The sequence below is a fragment of the Talpa occidentalis genome, unplaced genomic scaffold, assembly GCF_014898055.3.
Source record: "Talpa occidentalis isolate TD23 unplaced genomic scaffold, MPIMG_talOcc4v2.1 talOcc4.9, whole genome shotgun sequence".
Classification (NCBI taxonomy): Eukaryota; Metazoa; Chordata; class Mammalia; order Eulipotyphla; family Talpidae; genus Talpa; species Talpa occidentalis.
The window spans coordinates 55,841,630-55,854,539 of NW_023605305.1; the positions used below are offsets into that span (position 1 = coordinate 55,841,630).

Consider the following 12,910-nt stretch of genomic DNA (forward strand, 5'->3'; position numbering starts at 1 on the left):
CATGGATGTATTCTCCTTTTTAAGAGTTCTTCATATTATGTACTCCATGCTAGATATTACATTACTCCATGCTTCCTTACTTAAAAGGAAGGTGACTCTTACTCTCCAGAAGTTTGTGTATAAATATGATGACTATTCAGCAACTAGCAGTTTTGGATGGCACCTGGTAACTACAGATGAAAGAAACTCAGAATTATAGATTCACCACTGAATTTTTAGATGTGATTTAAAGCTTCCACTGAAAGTCTTTTTTGGGTAATTGTGAGACTGCTTAGCTCAACTAACGTAAACAGGAATTGGGAGAGAAGTTATTTAAATCAAAGGAAATACTGAAAATTTACTTACAGGAAAAAGTTCTCATTTTTTATTTTCAGGACTAAAACTAAGTCTTCTCTCTCTCTCTTTCTCTCTCTTTCTCTTACCTTCCTAATGCCTATTTTCTGTTCTTTGACCCTAATGGGCCAGAAAATTAAAAAAAAAAAAAGCAAAGGAAAAAAAAGAAAGAAAAAAAAAAAGAAAAGAAAATGACAGCCATTATTATTATATTTTTAAAACAAAGCTGAGTACACCCATGAATAACCGCGTAAAATACACCGTAATGTAATGCATTCATTCATGATGTCTAGTTAGGTTGCTGGCCACTTTCTTAAGAGAAAAATAATATGATTGAGCTCTTATACTAATCATTAGTATAAGGTAAATAAAATGCATATTAGCTACAGACACAGGGCCAGACAAAATTAGTTACTAAAGACCAACTACCAAAACACAATGTATATTTCATCTATTACCAAAAATTTAAAACCACAAGTTCTTCCACACACTATTACAGAAATATCTTACCTATTTTTGCTTTAACGAACAGCAACAGGATTACAAAAACAAGAGCCAGTGAGCATGCTCTAACCGCATGTGCCATGAACAGTCCACTCTGGAATACACTTCTGTATTTTTCCTTGTAAAAGAAGACAAATTCACTAAATACATTCAGAAAATGCCAGAATGAACAACATTTAGAAGGGCTTCAAACATTCCTTTAATTTTCTACATATTGTTAAGGATTTTGCTTGTTATTTTTAAAAGATAAAGTATACCTTTAAAGCCACAGATGAAACTAGCAAAAATAAGACTCTTACCATCCCTCCCCCATCCTGTCACTTAAACTTCTTGGATTAGTAAAGGGTGGAGAGGTTCCATAGCCTTTGGAGTCCTTTAGAACTAGATTTAAATACTTTGAGACTATGGGCAAATTATTTCATATTTCTGAGCCAGTTCCACACAATTTTTTTTCCTTTCAAACAAGGCTGAATCATCATATTTAAACATAGAGGTATTAACTCTTTTTTTTTTAAGATTTATTTATTTATTTGTTTGTTTACTTATACAAGCACTGGGTACAGTCAGAAGCACGGGAGGATGAAAGAATTCACCAGAGCCAGGGCGGGGAGCAGAGCAGGCAGTAGGACTGAAGCACACAGCTGAGGGGAGCAGCAGGCGGCAGGAGAGGTCTGCGCACCATGTGGGACCCTCCTCTGGTGGGCGGGGAGCAGCCGGGGATCGAACCAGCGCCACAGAGGCTGCGGGCAGCTTCACAACCCAGTGCTCAACCGCTGCTCCACCGGGGAGACCAGAGGTATTAACTCTTAAGAATGAGAATTTCTGATCTATTTGTGTGCTTCTGGAAGAAGGGGTTTAAAAATAGTGCATATAACACCTTTTCCAAGAATTTAAAAAAAGAGTGATCTCCTTGGCAGTAAGAAAGGAATTCTAAGGATTCTAATGCAAATGCTTAGGTTTTCCACAGAAGTTCGATTTTACTTGTTTGCTTGTTTATTAATTATTTTTTAAAGTATTTTTTATCTTGAATGATTCAGAAAATGCAAACTGGTGATTTCTGCTTCCAAATTTAAACCTAAGGAATGGTGCTTGTAGTCATTAGCAAATTCTCTAAATTCTATTACAGTAAGCCAAAAAATTATAAAGTAGAAAGCTCTGTGATGTCAGGTCACTCAGAGCCAGCCACTGAGAATGTTTACTTCTTATTCCCATACCTAGAAATACACCAGAATATATTGGACAGCCTTAGTAAAATTCACTTACTCATTCAGCATTGATGATGACTTTTCATGTGCCAAGCACTACATTAAATGCTAGAGATATCTCAGTTCCGCCCTAGAGGGCATCTAGGTGATTGCCAACTTGCCCCTTTGGAAACTTCTACCTCTAATAGAGTTATGGCTCAGGAAAGACCCAAATACTACTAGCATCTTTACAACAGTCTTTGCTGGCTATCCTTCATCTACTTTCTGACTCTTGGAGAACCTCAGTACCCAGAAGATGTATTTTTTCTCCATTTCTACTTTCTCCTGGGGGGAATCTCATTTCAACTAAACAGTTGGCTCTAGATAACAGGTTTGCTGAAGACTCTCATATACATATCCTCACCTCAGACATCTTTCTGAAGTCTAGTCTCACATGTCCTCTTCTAGGTATCATTCCTTGTTGTTGTTGTTTTTTTTTTTATCATACTGCTAATATTAACAATGTTCAGTTGGAATTTTTGGTCTCTCTTCTTTCTTCTTTCTACATACTGGTTCTTCTCCCAGTCTTTTCTATTTCTATGAATAACATCCTTATCCTCTAAGTTGCTAGAAAACCTAGACGTCATCCTTGAGTCCACCCTCTTTCTTATCCCTTGTAATCACACAGTGGCAGCATCACCAAGTCCTACTGTTAGGGGGAAAGGATGTCCTGAGCTAATTCCATGCAGGCTTGTGGACTCCACCCCCCATTCCAGACCAAAGCCATCAAGACATTGGGAAAGACAAATCCCGTCACCATCAAAGGGAAGGTGGCTGGGACCTGAGGGTGGAGTTAAGCAGCCAGGTTTGGTATAAAAACCAAACACGTGGGCCCTGGGGGGCTCGCTCTCTCGCTCACTTCCTGGCATCATGGCTCCTGGCTTGCAGCCAGCTCTCAGATCGCCATTTGGGATTCCAGATTGGCGGATCGGGTGGGACGCATTTAAAACTTTGTCTTCCACTTTTCTCCCCGAGTTGTACATTTCCTCATTTTCCCTTCCCTTGTAAATAAACCTTTTATTGACCTTTCGTGTGTGCCTGCAGTAGCGTATTGATAAGTCCTTTTAAGCGTGTGGGTGAGGACCCACAGTCAGGCGACCTGTTTTGTATCGAGGCTTCCCTATAACACTATCAATTCTACTTCACAACTATATCACAGATCATCCAATTCTCCCAATTTCTCTTATTTTCATCCTAGTCCAAACCACTCTCATTTCTCCCCTAGATGACTACCGTAGCCCTCAAATACCTCTGCAATTCATCCTTGCCCTTATTCTAAGTCATTTTCACATAGCTGACTACCTTTTAAAAATATAAACCAGATTGTTACCTGCTTCATACCACCAATATTTAAAACCTTTCAACCAGTCTCCATAAGATTTAGAATAAAATCCAAAGTTTCACCACATCCCATCTCTCAGTCCAGCTTTATCGTCATAATCTCTTCTACTTTTTTGACTTGCTCACTCTGCTCTACTCAGACTGACCTTCAGACCGTTCCTTGAAAAAGATATGCCCTTTGCTGCCTGGGGACTCTGTACTTTCTATTTCCTCTGCTAGAATCATCTTCCCCAGTTCTTAGTAGAAGACTTACGACTTTCAGAATTCAGATCATGTGTCACTTCCTCAGACAGCCCCTCCCTAACCTCCTGGTCAAAGTGGTCTTGCCTAGTTACTATCTACTCACTTGCCTTCATGGTAAAATCTGTAACCACTTTGTTTATTTACTTGATTATTTGTCATCTACCTTTGTGCTAGAGTTTAAGTCACCATTATAGCAAGAACATTGACTGTCCTGCTCACCGTTGTAAGCCAGCATTTAGCATTGGGAAACAGTTAGTACTAAAAATGTGTATTGAAAGAAAGCTGGAATATGAGTTATGGAAAATCTCGTATAAACATGGTGGTAGACAGAATACTGGCCCACCATAGGTGTTCATGTCCTAATCCCCAGAACCTGAAAATATATTATTTTAAGTCACAGCAGGACTTTGGAAATGTGACTAAAGTTAAGGGCCTAAGGGTGAGTTGACCTGTATTATTCAAGTGGACCCAATCTAATCACAAGAAACCTTAAAAATGCACAAGGGAGACAGAAGAGTCAGAGAACTATGGTGTGAAAAAGACTCAACCTGCCACCACTTGCTCTGAAGGAAGGGGGCCATGAGCCAAGGAATGTGGTAGCCTCTAACATCTGGGGATGGGTATCAGTTTACAGTTAACATAAAATAGATTCCTGGTGGATCTTGTCTTAAAATGATTGAGAAACACTTATATAAACCAAAACCTGACAATTTTCCTCTTACTAAACCATAATGTCCAAGGTCAAGGCATACAATGGCCTCTGTGCGCTGACTCCTGTCTTTATCACCAGCCACACCCAACACTCTGCTGACACTCTAGCGTTTAGTAATACTGAGTTGCTTACAGTTCCCCTGTACATCTCATGCCAATTCATGCTTCTGTGTCTATGCTCATGCTATTTACCTTTTCACTGTTCTTAAACTGGCTGCATCTTTCTCATCCCAATCTAACTCAGCCCAGACACCTTGCATTCAGTCATTCATCCAACGAGTTTGTACTAAGCAGTTGCTATGTGCTATGGTTTTGGGATACAATACAGAACAAGACAGGGGCTCAGCTCTTGTGGTATCCATATTCTGGAATGGGAGACAGAAAACAAAGAAATAAAACAATAAGTTCAGACAAGGATAAAAGAAAACATAAAAGAGGCTCTGGGGAGAGAGAGCCTGGAAAGGAGATAATCTGGTCAATGAAGGCATTTCTCTGAGGTGAAGCTTGTGCTGAAATTGATGTTGGTAAAATGAAGACTCGGAATTTTTCTGACAGTAAACCAGAGTGCAAAGCCTGGATGAAGAGAAACAAGTTTGTTGCTAGTGAGGTAGAGAAATACAGGGTGGCAGGGAGGGATGGTATGAAAGGAAATCGGAAAAGAAGGCAAGAGCCAGATCTACCATACACTTGTTGCTGTGTAAGAGAGCCTGGATTTTACCCTCAAAGTTATGGGAAACAACTAGTGTTTAATTAGAAGTTTTATTTATTTATTTACCTGGCTTTTAATTGGAGGTGTTATAAGATATGAATTACCTAAACACACACACATACAAAAACAACAAACAAGAGCACCATTACTGGCCCCACATATGTGGGGCAGATGAAAGCAGGTAGACCCTTAGGAAGCAATTGCAGAGATCCAGTTAAGAAATAATGATGTTGTGGACTACAGTTATAGTACTAGTGATGGAAAGAAGCCTTACCTACATCTTCAGGTGAGACTGAAGCCTCTTACTCCTACTATCTTCATACATATTGGCATCCTCCTATTTTAGCACTGGCTAGAGTAAGTGGAACTAGTATTTTTTGGTATCTGCCTGGCTCCTCCGCTAACTTTCAAGCTCTTCATCAGCGGGCACGAAAATATGGCCTGTGGTAGGCAAGTGCTGATCTGAATGAAACGTAAATGGTTTTTCTTTGTTCACTGATTTTGCTTCAAATTTAATGTAGCTATATTAAAACTACATTAAATCTCATTCTGTTATATTGTGGCCAATATCCTTAATATGTTTTTTTTTTTTTTAAAGATTCATTTACTTATTTATACAAGCACTAGGCACAGACAGAAGCACGGGAGGGCGAGAGAACTCAACAGAGCCAGAGTGGGGAGCAGAGCAGGCAGAAGGACCGAAGTACACTGCTGAGGGGAGCAGCGGCGGCAGGAGAGGTCTGCGCGCCACGTGGGACCCTTGCCCGGTGGCCGGGGATCAAACCGGCGTCCCAGAGGCTGCGGGCAGCCTCGCAACCCAGCGCCCAACCGCTGCGCCACCAGGGGAGGCCCTATCCTTAATATGTTTTTATTTATTATAGTTACTTTAGTTGCTTCATTAAAGTTTGAAATATTCTAGCAAGTAGGAAATTATGAATCAAACAGAAGATAATTTATGAACAGATACATAGGGATTAAACAGGTTTCTGCAAAAGTTTTCTACAGGATATTTTTCAATATGCATTGACTATGAAGCTATACCATTCTTCAAATAGTAGCATATTCAACAATAAAATATTCATTTGGTCATTATAAGTGCATATTAGAACATACATTTATGAAATGTGCATATATGTGAACATATATACATATACTCATAAATACAACTATATATGAAATTGGCAAGAGAGGATAAATCTAAATTTATATAGTACATTAAACCAAGCACAAACTTGCTCATTTTCTCTGAATACCAAGTAAAATAGCTTCTTTATTTATAAGAAACTCAGAGTCCAAAAGATCTTCAAGTAAATGAGGTAACTTCCAATAAAACGAAACCTCCTATTGACTGTAAACATCCTTCATTTGGCCTGCATGGAGGGTCGATATTCAAACTACAACTCTATCTTGAATCAGAAAAATCAAAGAGCATGCTATGTCATTGACTCATCACTTAAGTTGTGACAGTTTCCAGACAGTGAAAATAATGTTTCAATGAAGAAACACTGATACACTGTGCAGGAGGGCAGAGACCCTTCAGTCTCTTTCCAACATTGCTCTAGGAGGAAGCACAAAATAGGCAGCTAACTCAAAATCACATTTTACTAGGTTAGGAAAAATCGTTATCACAGGTAATAATTTCTACTTTCACATTACTTTTCTGTAGCACTGTGTTAAGTTCAAGGGGCAGTGTGGTATTATGGAAAAGAAAAGAGCTGGCAAATCTCAATTCTGCTGTGTGCTATTAGCTGTCAAGAGTGCTATTTTCTCATTCATACAGTGGGCATAGTGATACCTACCTAGACAAAGTTATTGGGAAGATTAATATGACAGTGTTCATGAACCCACAAGAACATCGAGCACAAAGCAGACTTTCCACTGAGGCTAGTTCCTCAAATTCAAGAAACTTTAAAAGCTTAAATCCCTTTTTATTCTAATTTCAGATTGTTTTCTCTATTCCCTTTTAATAACTTCTTTATCATTTTTCTCAAGAAAGTTCCCCTTCTTTTCTCCATACTTTTTCATTTTTTTTCTGGAATGTTCTTTCTGTTGATTTTCTATTCTTTATTTCAGATAGATCATACTGGACACAACAGGCAGGCTTCTGAAATGCTGTGTGTAAAAATTACATTTAAGATGCATTAGGGAATTTTATTTTACCCCAACCAATGAATCAATTGCACTGAGAACTGTCTTATGAACTGAACAAGTGCTCCTAAAATATAAGAATGAAAAATACAGAAAGAAAGAAGGAACAAGACATGGGTGGAATCTTGCAGAAAGAAGGAACTTTCAAACCAACTGATATTATTTGCTGCATTTCCTATTCTTTCTTTGATTAGCTCCTACAAGCCTCCCATTTTCATGACATTTGGTCAATTAAGTTTGAATAGTCCAACCTTCCCTATTTTCTACCTCTGCATCCCACTGAAGTTATAAATAAAACAAACCATCTTCTACTGGGAAGGATGATGTACTCGAAGGAGCACAGTGTCTGTGACTAGAGGATCTGGATTCTATCCTGGTTCCTCTTCTTCTACTGTGGCATCGTTAACCTCACATTTCAAAGGCTCTTTTCCCTGTTTGAAAAAAGACTAGTCATTTACTGAGAATACTAAATCTCTTTCATTAACATTTCTTCCTTAGTCTGTTGGAAAGGACTCTCCTTGGACATTCTCAATTTTGAAGTTTTTGTGAACGTCATGAAAGTGGCAGCTTTACCTCTGGATCTTGGGTATTGTGTGATATTCTGGCAAGTTTGCTTTACCTTTTTTTTTTTTTTTTTTTTTTTTTTTATAGAGGCATGTTTTATTTATTTATTTGTTTGTTTGTTTGTTTTGTTTATACATGCACTGGGTACAGTCAGAAGCGCGGGAGGGTGAGAGAATTCACCAGAGCCAGAGCGGGGAGCAGAGCAGGCAGAAGGACCGAAGTACACTGCTGAGGGGAGCAGCGGGCGGCAGGAGAGGTCCGCGCACCATGTGGGACCCTCCTCTGGTGGCCTGGGAGCAGCCGGGGATCGAACCGGCGCTGCAGAGGCCGCGGGCAGCTTCGCAACCCAGCGCTCAACCGCTGCGCCACCGGGGAGGCCCTGCTTTACCTTTTAACATCAATCCCTGAGTCTTTTTACAAAGTGCTATGAGACATTATACATATGAAAACATATTACAATTACTTCGTTTTTAGAGTTCTCTAGAAATTTCACAATTATCTTTAGATAAGTTAGAGTGAAGGCACACTGGGGGGAAAAGAGTGAAAATACTAAGACTATTTATCACCATTCCATATTTTTCCCTAGGTGTTTTATGTAAACTAAGAACTCAACTGAAGTCTGTACTAACAAACCCACTGTCTCCACATTTCTGTCTGATGTTTTACTTAACGTTTTCCTTTCCCACTGTGCATTACTGCAAAAGAGACACAAAGTAAGATTCTTACTTTACTTATTTAGCAATTTATCACAATGCTGAGCATGCTACTGAGGTTTAACAACTGTCTTCTACTACATAAAATAACTGTTGGTATCTCTATTCTACAGCAGAGAAATCTTCAAGTTGACCAAGATAATATAGGAAAAAAAGAGGTAACTTCAGAATTACATAAATTAGATCTACCTTCCATGCTTGAGTTTCCTCATCTGTAAAATGAGAATAAACATAGCACCTAACTCACAGGGTTATTGTGGGGTGGGGAGGGGGAGTTAAGCAAGATGCTCTTAGCAAAATGCCTGGCATATACCGAGAGCGCAATAAATATTATCATTTGCTATTACTATTATTAAGAAAAAGGATGATATCACTTATTTTCAAGGGTGTTGTTAGAATTTAGACTACTTTCTGACCTCTTTGCCCATTCCTTTGGGTGATCACTGAAAGATTTGATTAAAATTAAATACCATGCCTCTTTATAACATCTATCACTTATGAAAAAATAGGTGTACTTGTAATTCTTGTCTTCCTAAACAGTTTTCATTTCTTAATGACAGAAACTAGGTCTTACATTTCTTTATATTCACTACAGCAACTAGTACAAATGTGTTGAATATAACAGGTGTTTGATGCATATTTGAACTTTAAAAAGCCATTGTTAGGATAAAGCACCACAAAGTTCCAAGAGCAAAGGAAACTGGATGAAGTTTCTTTGGGGTTTAGTTTTCTTTTCAGGTGGGCACAAATTTTCATGCAGAAGTTGAGAGCAATGCTGTGCACACAATTACAAAGAGTACAGTATGTAAGGGAACAAGCCATGTGCATCAATTAGAAAATAAATCCACAATCAAGAAATGATGTACAACCTCTACTATGCTTAGAGGATTCTTTGTCCATAAAAATCATTTATGTGCATTAAAATTCTATTCACATTAGAACTCATTTTAATATAGCAAAGATTAAGAACTTGTGAAAATTTGGACATTCACCATCCGATGTAAACATCATGATACTTAAACATGACATAAAAATAAAAGCATATTGCAAGTTCTTAGAGCCTAACAAAAGATGGTAATGAACTGAGGATTTAACATTACAGTGGTAGAGAAGAACATCAGCTCTTAGCCACTAAAATCCATTCAGTTATATCTTGGGCAGAGAAATAGGGATCTGTTCCATTCCTTGGTGGTGGGAAAAGAAAATCTACTGTTTATTTGCTCAAGTGAAGATGGATATCATAGTATGAGGCAAAAGACAAGGAGCCGAGAGTTTGGAGCCAGACACCCATAACTCATCACTCTATGAAAGTGCACAAAAAGTTCCCACCACTCCACAGGGTTTTTAAAGACTTATGTAAAAATACAATATGTATACTCAAGGGTCAGGAACATAGTAAGTGCTCAACAAACACTTTTATCTAGGCAGGACAAATGCCTACAGGGTTGTAACAATTATCCAGAGTTGAAAAAACAATGAAGACTAATTTTGCCTCCTCCTTTCGACTTATCAGGGAAAAATCTTTTTGTGTCTTTTGGGTTACTATTTGTAAGACTTTAACCTTTCACAAAGGTTACATATGCCCCTCAACCAGGTGAGAAGGGCCTCCCTAGGCGAGCCCTTTCACAAATGAGCAAACTGAGGCTGGCCTTGGTTGCCCAGAACCTTCTACAAAGGAGCCAGCCAGGACTCCTGTTCCGGCGACAGAACCCACAGGAAAGAGCAAAGAGAAAGGGACAGCTCAGCCTCGCGTGAGACTAAGTAGCTGCCTCACTGTCTTACAGAAAATGGGCTTACAGGTCCATTTTCAAACACCGAGTCTCACTCGCAGGCCTAGCCCAAGTCTGGATGCTGAGGGGTACCTTCGCCCTTTTCTAGACCGCCTCAGGGAGCACCTGTAGCGCCAGGACGCGCCCCCTCCCCTCTCCTCTACCTGGCCGAGCCCCCACTGAACTTTCCCAAGTGAACCTCACCTCTGGGCGGCGTGAGCACCTTCACGAGGAGAGGCCTTGCCCCCCCTCAGCCTCCCAGGAGAACAGGGGGAGGAAGCCCGGGCTTTCGGACGCCCAGCTCCACGACGGCCGGGGGTTCCCGGGGTCTCCGGCGCCCCGCCCCCACCTCCCCTCACACGTCCCCCCACACGTCCCCCCACACGTCCCCCACTGCTCCCCCACAGCTCCCCCCACACTTCCCCTCCCTCCAGCCGTGGGTCGCTCACCCCGCTTCGCCAGCTGCTGGCCAGGCGCGAGCCGGTGGTCTGGGGGGGGTTCGGGCTGCACGTGTCGCGCTGGCCGCGGCCGCTCCCGGCGCCCGCCCTTTCCACGCCCGCCTCGCCCGCCGCGCCCCTTGGACCCCGGCGAGGGGCGCTCCGGCGCCGACGTGTGGCGAGCGGGGCCCGGCGCCAGGAAACCCGCAGCGGCTCGGGGGCCGGACGCGCTGCCGGCCCGCGCCCGCCGCTCCCACGCTCAGGGCCCGGCGGGGCAGGAACCCGCCCGGCGCTGGCGGCTGTGCCGTGTCGCCTGGAACAAGGTACTGTCGCCGCGCACCTCGGTTTCCTTTTGTAAGTCACCTGGACGGGAGAGCCTGGCTCAGAAGACGGAGGGAGGATTGAGCGAGTCGGTGCGGTGACTGACTCGCCGCTGGTTGATAAGAGAAGCACCACAAAAAATCATGTTCTCGGCTCTGACAGAGAAGGGGCACTTGGTTGATATTTGTCAACTTTCCTCAGAGACGTTCTTCCTCCGTGACTGCGGGCCACCCCGCTCCTACCCCAGCCTGGTGTTATGTCTCTAAAGTGTGCAAGACAGTCCACGGGGGTGTGGGGAGAAAATATTCCGGTTTTCATTTGTGTTTGCTATCTAAAAAGTAAGAAATTAACGTTTGCTAATGGTATGACGTGGTGCAGTGTCCTACGTAAGTGAGGAGTCTAAGAAAGGGGGGAAACTACACAAATGCAGAGAACTGGGCAACTGTACCCTCTACTTAGGACATTAAATTAGGACTTCATCAACTCTATAGAACCCATGCGATTATGCATGTACCACAGAAACAAAAATAATTGCTGCATAAACTGTGGCATAATGCTCTGATATCACTAAGAATATTTAAATCAACATTTTATGTACTGTAATAACCCTTTTAGATTTAAACATGTCTATCATCAATCATTCACACACCTTCAAACAATGAAAAGGGACATATAAGCAAAATTAATTAGTTAAAATATTTTTCAGACACTTTCATAGACTCCAACACTTCTGATCAGGTTTTTGTTTCACCCAGTATCTATCTCAGTGACACAGTGTTAATAAAGCAGTAATTCTTTTTTTTTTTCCCATCTGCTCATCTGTTTATTTTATTTTTACATCATTTTTCATTTTTGTACAATGTATGCCTTTTCATCTTGATTATAGTCCCTGTACAATTCCCACCACCCTTGTATTGATCCTACTCCCTCTTCTCCCTCTCTCCCCCCCTTTATAGTTGCTTGTTGATTTTGATTTTAACTTTATTATTATTAGTCTTTTTGCTGGTCCCTTATTTGGGTTTTCTAAATTCCTGCTGTGAGTGAGACCATCCAGTATTTTTTAAAGCAGTAATTCTTAAAGATTGTCCTCCCACTGTTATCTCAGGTATTTTTCCAACCCACTAAACCCAATGCAGTTTTACTGAGCATTCACCAACAGCCAATTTCATGACATCCTGTTTGGGGAGTGGGCATAAGACATCTGCAATTTGGACACATTAAATATGAAAAATGTACATCTTAAAAATCAGCAATGTACAGTAGATTGCTTTTTTGAGACTGACATTGTAGTTCACATACTTGAGCAATTTATCTACTCAATAATTTGATAAAATCTTTAAAGTTGTGAAGTCAACATTATTAAGTGAGTAAATCATTTACAACAAATTAAGAGTGTTTTTAGTTAAAAGTGAGGTTTTTAATTTTATCTTTTTTACAATGATAAAAAATTTTTCTATAATGATATATGTCTCTCAGTAGTATGTTACTTAATAGATTTTTCTGAAAAAAAAAAAAAATCATAGACTTCTTTATTCCTTAAAGATAAAGATACTATTTAACACTGAATGAGAAAGTTTTATGAAGAGAACATTTGACAACAAATATTTTAAAATGTTGCCTTGTTGTGTATTTTTTGGCTAAAATTTATGTTGGTCACCTACAAAATAATGCTGTAAGAATATGGGAACAATTCCTTATTCTCTTTCATTTGAGTAGTTCAGTAAATTGTGAACTCTTTTGTTAAAAAATATGAAAATGCAAGTTTCTAATTAGTTTGAACGGACAACTGATCAATAGTATTGATAATAAAATGTGTTAACCAAACATTAATAATAAGCTTGTATAACTCATGGATTAGGTAATTTTAAAATAA

The 12,910-nt window shown here is 40.2% G+C and overlaps 1 protein-coding gene across 2 annotated transcripts in view; it reads right to left on the reverse strand.

Annotated features, from left to right (window-relative positions):
- Positions 1 to 10,757, reverse strand: part of IL12RB2 (interleukin 12 receptor subunit beta 2) — a 74,292-nt gene extending 63,535 nt beyond the window's left edge. For both annotated transcript variants that reach the window (XM_054691802.1, XM_037501061.1), the window contains exons 1-2: positions 10,729 to 10,757; positions 844 to 955 (exon numbers count right to left, since the gene is read on the reverse strand). In XM_054691802.1, coding sequence (XP_054547777.1) covers positions 844 to 919 — 76 coding nt within the window. In that variant the 5' untranslated portion in view covers positions 920 to 955; positions 10,729 to 10,757. The remainder of the gene's footprint in view (positions 1 to 843; positions 956 to 10,728) is intronic.
- Positions 10,758 to 12,910: the final 2,153 nt, after the last annotated feature.